This window comes from Hydra vulgaris, chromosome 01 (genome assembly GCF_038396675.1).
Source record: "Hydra vulgaris chromosome 01, alternate assembly HydraT2T_AEP".
NCBI lineage: Eukaryota > Metazoa > Cnidaria > Hydrozoa > Anthoathecata > Hydridae > Hydra > Hydra vulgaris.
Window position 1 is genome coordinate 45,115,425 of NC_088920.1, and position 8,185 is coordinate 45,123,609.

Consider the following 8,185-nt stretch of genomic DNA (forward strand, 5'->3'; position numbering starts at 1 on the left):
TCGATGATAGACAAAATAAATTCATCCCTTAAATTTTTGAATTATATATTTATTTTTTTACAGGCTCCCCGGCCAGCATGCCCAGATGGGTTGTATCCCGGGATTGCGTGGGCATCCGGGCATGGGCTTGATGTGGGCTTGTCATATGATTTTATATGGGTCTCATATGGGCAAATTATTAAAATTACGGAACTCATTATTTACTATTATTATTATATAATTTTCGTATTCCGTCATTTATTTTGATTGGAATATAATAAAATAGCATTTAAAACTTGTTTTAATTTCGAGTGTTCAGTTCATCCAAGGCAGCTAGATTATGAATTAGTATATTATGCATCGGGAATTTGTTAATTGCACCAATTTGCTACGCTATAGTTATAGTGAAATATTAATTATCAAATTATTTTGAAAAAAACAGCGAACATTTAGTAAGTACTAATGTTTTGTTTTGAAAATAGTATATTTACTATACATATGTTTTATAAGAAACTGATCAATTTGTTTTAAACGTCATTGCTTGTATAATATATTATTTTACGATAAAAGGACAGAAAATAACTTACTAGTACTTGTACTGATGTAATTATTAGGCTTTAATTTATTGGTTAGTGGTTAGTAATATAATGCATTAAGTTAATTATCCGGTATCTTTAAATAATTTCAATTTAAGCTTTCAACAATTTTCCGAGATGCCATCGATCATATAATATGTTGGTTATGCTGTCATAAAATTTTTAATAATATATTTTATTTGTGAATTCACATTTTACTGCGATAAATTTTTTATTATCTAAGTTAAATATTTATAGAATATGGCCAAAAATTTTGAATGTTGTCAAGGAACAAAAAGGAGGCGAGTGAGAAGGGCAGTGGATGAGTTACTGAAGAGTGTGAATGAACGTAATAAAGAGCCCGACATCAACAATGACTTAGGTCTGTGTTATGAATCAGTTAATAATATAATGACCAGTGGAGATGTAGAAATACGTTCTTGCATATTGGATGAAAATGAAATTGATGAAAATTCCAAAAAGATAGATAATAATCTTTCAGATGTATCATTGCAATACGATGTTGAAAGTAAAAGCCAATTATTTAATAGTGAAGCAATTACGTATAATCTTACTGATGGAAACTATAGCGACAATGAATCCAATTTCAGTGAATATTCTGACAAGTTCGTAGGCAGTAGCAATGATGAAGAGAATGTTTGTAAATGTGATATTCGTGATCAGCTAGCTACGTGGGTAGTTACACATAATATTTCTACTACTGCAGTAACAGCTCTATTGCATATTCTATGGTTGGCAGGTTTAAATGTTCCTAAAGATGAACGCACTTTGATGGAAACACCTAAGAAGGTTTCTAATATCATCGCCAGAGCTGGTGGATCATACTATTATGTTGGAGTAAAAACTGCCTTATTGAGTGCATTATCGCAATTAAATGAATCGACATTATCAGACATTTCTGCACTATCTTTAAATATAAATGTTGACGGTATTCCACTTTTTCATAGTTCAAATATGCAACTTTGGCCAATACTCGGATATGTAAATGAATTACCTAAAAAACAAGTTTTTATTATTGGACTTTATACAGGCAAGACAAAGCCAACATCAGTAGAGGAATATTTAAATGATTTTATTTTAGAAATGAAGTCTCTGTCGGAAGGTTTAGAATACCGTGAAAAACGATATGACATATTTATAAATGCAATAATTTGTGACGCCCCAGCTAGAGCTTTTATTAAATGTATAAAAGGACATTGCGGTTACAATGGCTGTGAACGCTGTATACAAGAAGGGGTCCATTTGAAATATAGAATGACATTTCCCGATACAAATTCAACACTACGTACTGATGCGGACTTTATCGTGCAAAAAGATGAAGATCACCATATCGCACTTTCACCGTTAACTGAATTGCCAGTAGGACTTGTTACACAATGTCCTCTTGATTACATGCACCTTGTATGCTTGGGAATAGTTAGGCGGATCATATCTTTATGGATCAAGGGCGATTTAAAAAATAGATTGTCTGCTAACACAGTTAATAAAATATCTGAAAAGCTTATATCACTTAAAAAATATTTTCCTAAAGAGTTTGCGAGACGTCCAAGATCACTGAATGAGTACCAACAATGGAGGGCAACAGAATTGCGCCAATTTTTATTATATACTGGACCTACTATTTTATTTAAGTTGGTTTCTGATAATGTTTATCGTAATTTCTTACTGTTAAGCGCTTTCTATGACATTTTTACTTAATCCAAAGTTGTGTAATAAGTTTTGTGATTATGTTGAAAACCTGCTAATAACTTTTGTGAAAAACAAAAGTTATTAGCAGGTTTTTTTTGAAATTATATATGGGTCGCATGAACTTGTATATAATGTACATTCAATTATTCATGTAGTAAATGACTGTAGGAAGTATGGCAGTTTGGATAATGTGGCAGCATTTCCTTTTGAAAATTATTTAGGGCAATTGAAAAAACTGGTTAGACGCCCACAAAATCCTATTAGCCAAATACTTTGTCGATGTGCTGAAAAAAAAAAGATGTTGTAAAATTAAAGAAAACAAGGAAATTTGTAAACATTTACATCAGCACTACTTAGGTCCATTGCCTGAAAATCTTCCACGAAATACTTACGAACAGTATGGTCAATATAAAGGAGCTAGTTTGTTTATTACGGTTTCACCTGGAAATAATTGTTTTAAAATTCATGAAGACATTGTCCTTGTGCGAAATATATTGAAGTCATCAAATTATGATACAGTAATTGTATATGAAAACTTTTTGGAAGCTGTCCCCTTTTTTACATATCCTTTGTCATCATCAAGTTTAGGAATTTATAAAGTGAGAAGATTATCAAAGAAACTAAGTTATATATCTATAAAGGATTTGAACCAAAAACATATTTTATTGCCATTTGAAGATGGCAATATTGAAGTACCATTGTTGCATAGCAAATAATAGTTTTTAATATTAAGACAATTTTTATTAATTAATAAACTTTGCAACAACATAATTGGTACAGCTGTGTGAATTGAACTAAACTTTTTTAGTAGGAAATGTTTGCAGTTGTTGAATTCATAACTTACGGAACAGTAGACATCATTCCAGTAGAATGGTTTACTTCTGCAGAAGAAGATGAGTGTTTCTGGCCCGACACTGAGGCAAAACATAAGGTTTCGAAGCAGACCAGTGCTGATCTCAATAAGAATTGGAATAAGTACAAAATTAGAACACTTGGAAAAGCAGGTTTACAAAACTGAATGTAGTAATATTGTATATATAGTTTATTAATGAAATGTGTAATACAGAATAATTTTTCGAAGTGATACAAATTTTTTGTACTTTTTTATAAATTGCATTTAAATTAATTATATAATAATATAAATATAAAATTTTATAGAAATAAAACGCATGCATGGTATACTTTACAATAATTTTAGTTACGTATCAGAGAGCGGTGGAAAAATGCAAAGTAGCTGAATATTCGTCTGATTTGCAGACAGATCGAGAAGAAGATGGTAAAAGACGTAAAAGGTACATTTCTGCATTCATATTATATAAAAGAAATCTTGCGATGTATTTCACATAAAATTTACAATTTAACTAATTGAAGTAATATTTTACAGAGCAAACAATGATAAATTCAGAGTCTAAACTAAATTGACTTACTTTTTTAAAGTTTATTTCTTATGTACTGTATAGTATAATACCTACAAACGTGTTACTACCATAGGTCAGTGGTAAAGGTTAATGTAATTATATATTGCAATTCGCATGGTATCGAGACAGTCGGCATGTTTCAAGTGTTGTATAAATTATATATTAGAGCAATTATAAAATAACTGACAAGGCAAAAGGTTTGTTAACCAAATTAGTAAAACTATAGCAGAATTGATTTGATCACTAAACTAGCTTTGTATCAAGTTTCTGTACTCATTTTTTCACAAACACTTTGTACTTTTTAGAAAAATTATTGCACCGGCAGATGATACTAACAGTGATAGTGATACAAGTTCAATAATGACATCAAAAAAACAGAAGAAATGTCATAAATTATCTGACCGGCAAACTGAATTTTTACCTCCAGCACCCCCCACTGAATTTAGTAAGACATATATCTGCTGCTGAATTATCCATGCAGCCACACCAAACCTCACAAGGTCAGTTTTGTTAATTAAATTTCTCATAACAAGAGTGTACGTAAATTCTGCATTGTTGAAGTTACTGAATATTAATTAATATATTGATGTAACATTTTACTTTGGCATAATTTGTAATTTTGAATGGCTAATCCAGACATTTATAATTTTAATTATGCTATATATATATATATATATATATATATATATATATATATATATATATATATATATATATATATATATATATATATATATATATATATATATATATATACACACACACATATTGAATATGCAAAAATATGCTAACGAAAACAAGATAATGGCTTTTTTAACGACTACTTTTTAATTCAAGGTCATCCAAAAGATAATATTTATAACCAAACTTTGAAATGATTATTATCGATCTGGTCTGGTGATGACACTAAAAGAAACTAGTAAATCAAAAAAAAATTCTTTTTTCAAATCCATGCTTTATGCAAGCAGAATTCTATTGGGCCTAGAAATTTTTTTTTTGTTATCTTTTGTAGAAGGAAAAATTACTGTTTTTTTTTTTTTTAAATTTAAAAACTACTGTTTTTACTAAATTTTTGTTTTTTAACTTAATAACTTAAGACTTATTACTTAATAACTTAAAACAATAGGTTTTGAATCGCTGCGCTTTAATGTCTTCGAAACTGCAAATAATTTGCAAATCAATGATTTTTGTGACGTAATACGCAATTCATATCAAATAAATAAAATGTATGGGGAAATGCAAATTAAATTTTTGTTAACTTAATTAACTTTTTTTGGTCAAATTTTTCCATTTCCTTGTATTGTCATTGAAAATGATTAAGTGTGCAAAATTTGAGCAAAATTGGTTGATAAAAAGCTTTCAAAAATTGATTTCAAATTTTGTGGCACACAAACATATATATATATATATATATAGAAAGTAACCTTATATAAAGCATGGAATAATTATTTCTGTGTTAAATTACATTACATTAATGTAACACTTAAATAGTTTTACTTCACTGAAATTTAAAATTTTCTAGACTACCTCTTTAAGCGTGTTACCATTTATGAAATTATTGTTTACAATTTGATAACAGCCGTTATATGCATTAGTTAATTAGTTATATTGTTAGTGAAAGATAGTATATTCTTTAGGATGCATTGCAATGGATACACGTTCAGAGAATGCAAATGAAAGAACTGAAGTAGGAGACACAGTTTCAGAAAATGCAAATAAACAAACTGAATCAGAGGAATCAGTTTTATCGCAGCAAAGTGAACATGTTAAGTGTATGTTTATTTTACAGTTTCAATTACATTTTATTTTTACTAATGCCTAAAAAAGTAATTGTTATGGCATACAACTTTAATGTTAAGATGTATAGTTTTGATTATATAATATTATTGTTTATGAACAGCTTCTGGTGATGTATTGCGAAGAATAGTTCATGCAGACCAAACATCACCACTACTATCAAACCAAACTACACCGATGGGGCACCAAAAGAATATACTGACCCAGAAGCGTCAGAACATTGTTCAATTTTAGCATTTAAGTTTTTGTTTTGTTTTTCCATTTAGCAGTGTATCTATATGTAAGACAAAATTTACGAATTCATTACTATTATGCTTTTTTTTCTAATATAGCAGCAAAATCGGCAACTACTGACTCCTTAATATTACGAATTTTAACGTCAATGGAGGAGATGAAGCAAAAAAGGAAATTCAGGAGACTCAACGCATTCAGACCAACATGCTGCAAATATTGCTGCAACATTACAACAAGAGTGCAGATAAGACAGAGCTTCCCGATGATGTAGTCTTTCCAATGCAATCAATGAAAAATATCAATGAACGGCTGAAAAATAATGACTTTGCTAATGCATTAGTAAGTTAAGAAATTTTTTTTAAATATTTAAAAAAAAATGCTTGAAATTTTTTGCATTAAATCAATTCTGAATATATTTAATATTAAAATTTGTCCATCCAATGTATTGAAAGGATGTTTTACAGTTATTGCTAGTTATGTAGATTTTGTTTATAATTAACAATTTGTTTGTTTTTTTTTACATAAAAAATATTGCCCAATATATTTCATATTGTGCATAGATTGGCTATTTGAGTGATTTGGGTGGGCGTGATATTTGGGAAACAACAAAAAGGATTATGAAATTCCTCATGGTAAAAAACTTGGCTATCTTGTTTAACATGCAGGGAACTAAAGGCAAAAGATCGTTCAGCACATCAGAAATTTTCACCGTCATTTACAGTGAGTTGGGGTTTTGATACATCAATGTAGTTATACTTGCTTCTAACTGATGTTACATTCTTAAGCTTTGTTATTGAATTAGAATATCAGTTAAATGTCAGAATTTGAATTCTTATTTTACACTTTAAATAAATAATAATTGCCAAAGTTAATATTCATATAATAAAATGAAAATATTACATTTATGTTCAACAACCAAATAATAAAAATAATAATTTATTTTTATTATTTGGTTGTTGAACATGAATGTAATATTTTTATTTTATTATTAATTTTTGCTGTTTACATTTTAATTATTTGTTTTATTATTAATGTTAGAAGCCATCAAGAAAAGTGCTTGCACAAGGGACTGTAACCGAAAAGATGTTGAACAACAAGTGGGAAAATGGTTGGGAGGTGCCAGAGACCGGGACGGTGGTCGCACAGAAAGAGATAAGAGAGAAAAACAAAAGAAAACAAATAGTGTTGATGCAGATTAGCACTTGATCTTATTACGTGCACATGCAGATATATACTATTATTTCGTTTTATTGTTCAATGTTCATTATGAACAATTATTATGCTTTCTTTACGAGTAATAGATACAAATTGTATTGAGCATTAAAGTGACAGTCCAGCCAATTTTAAGTTGAGTGTCATTTTATTAGAATTGTGTCTATAAAATTATTTTGATTATCTGTTATTTGTTTTTTCTAAAGTTATATTTTTAAGGAACTACTTTGTTGAAAATTGCAAATTATAAATAAATCTGTAGCCAACGAGTGCACAACAATAGCTAGTATTCTAAGCCGTGATGTCAATAACACGTGCAAAGACGAAAACGAACCAATGCATGTTGCATAGCAAAGCATTTACGCTGTCCTATACTTGATATTCTGGTTTAGTGACGTCACTAAACCAGAATATTAATTAGGTTTTACGTTAGAAAAATACATTTTTTCACCTACGAGCAGTTAATAAACAAAAAATGAGTTTCCAATAATGCTTATTAAAGCGAACACTATAAAATAACATCAACTTGAAATTGGCTGGACTGTTACTTTATATATACAGTCTTATTTCATTATTTTTGGTGCTTCAATGTACTTGCTGCATTGTACATAATTATAGTTTTATCATGTTTTCAATAACTTTATAAAGTCATCGAGAAGTATCCACGATGCCATTATTGAGCTGTAAAATATTATATATAAGGGTATGTGTTTCATTCTGTAAATTCATAAACAAAGTCAATAGTACAACATTTTTTATGTACTCGTGTAATTAACAACTTTTGTTTTTAGAGTACTTGTTAGTTGTAATATTTCTGGATTTTATGCATAATCTAGCTGTAATATATTGTTATATATGATGCAAACTTGATTTAGTATATTGTGGTGCTAAATGCATTCGAGTTTTTTGAGTTTACTATTTGGTGAACAAATATTATGCTTTCTATTAAACTTGCAGTCTTATTTCATTATTTATGGTGCTTCGATGTATTTGCTGCATTGTACATAATTACAGTTTTATCTTGCTTTCAGTAACTTTGTAATGTCATCGAGAAGTATCCACGATGCCATTATTGAGTAATAAAAAACTTTAAAATATGTGTTTAATTAAAAAGGTCAAAAATTTTTTATGTACTCGTGTGATTAACCAGTTTTATTTTTAGGATACATGTCATATTTCTGGATCTTCTGTATAATCTAGCTATAATATAATGTTTATATGAAGCAAACTTGGTTGAGTAAATGCATAAAAAAACTATTT

At 28.9% G+C, this 8,185-nt stretch overlaps 1 protein-coding gene across 1 annotated transcript; it reads left to right on the forward strand.

Moving 5' to 3' along the window:
• Nucleotides 1-815: 815 nt before the first annotated feature.
• On the forward strand, nucleotides 816-7,790 carry LOC136075366 (uncharacterized). The gene is made up of 7 exons (XM_065788315.1): nucleotides 816-3,268; nucleotides 3,463-3,556; nucleotides 3,988-4,182; nucleotides 5,320-5,454; nucleotides 5,812-6,052; nucleotides 6,274-6,433; nucleotides 6,752-7,790. Exon 1 carries the CDS (start codon nucleotides 816-818, stop codon nucleotides 2,271-2,273), a length of 1,458 nt encoding a protein of 485 aa, XP_065644387.1. The 3' UTR covers nucleotides 2,274-3,268; nucleotides 3,463-3,556; nucleotides 3,988-4,182; nucleotides 5,320-5,454; nucleotides 5,812-6,052; nucleotides 6,274-6,433; nucleotides 6,752-7,790.
• The last annotated feature ends 395 nt before the right edge of the window (nucleotides 7,791-8,185 follow it).

Bases quoted from the DNA above. Each gene is read 5' to 3' on its own strand.
- LOC136075366 (XM_065788315.1), top strand. From the start codon at position 816: ATGGCCAAAAATTTTGAATGTTGTCAAGGAACAAAAAGGAGGCGAGTG.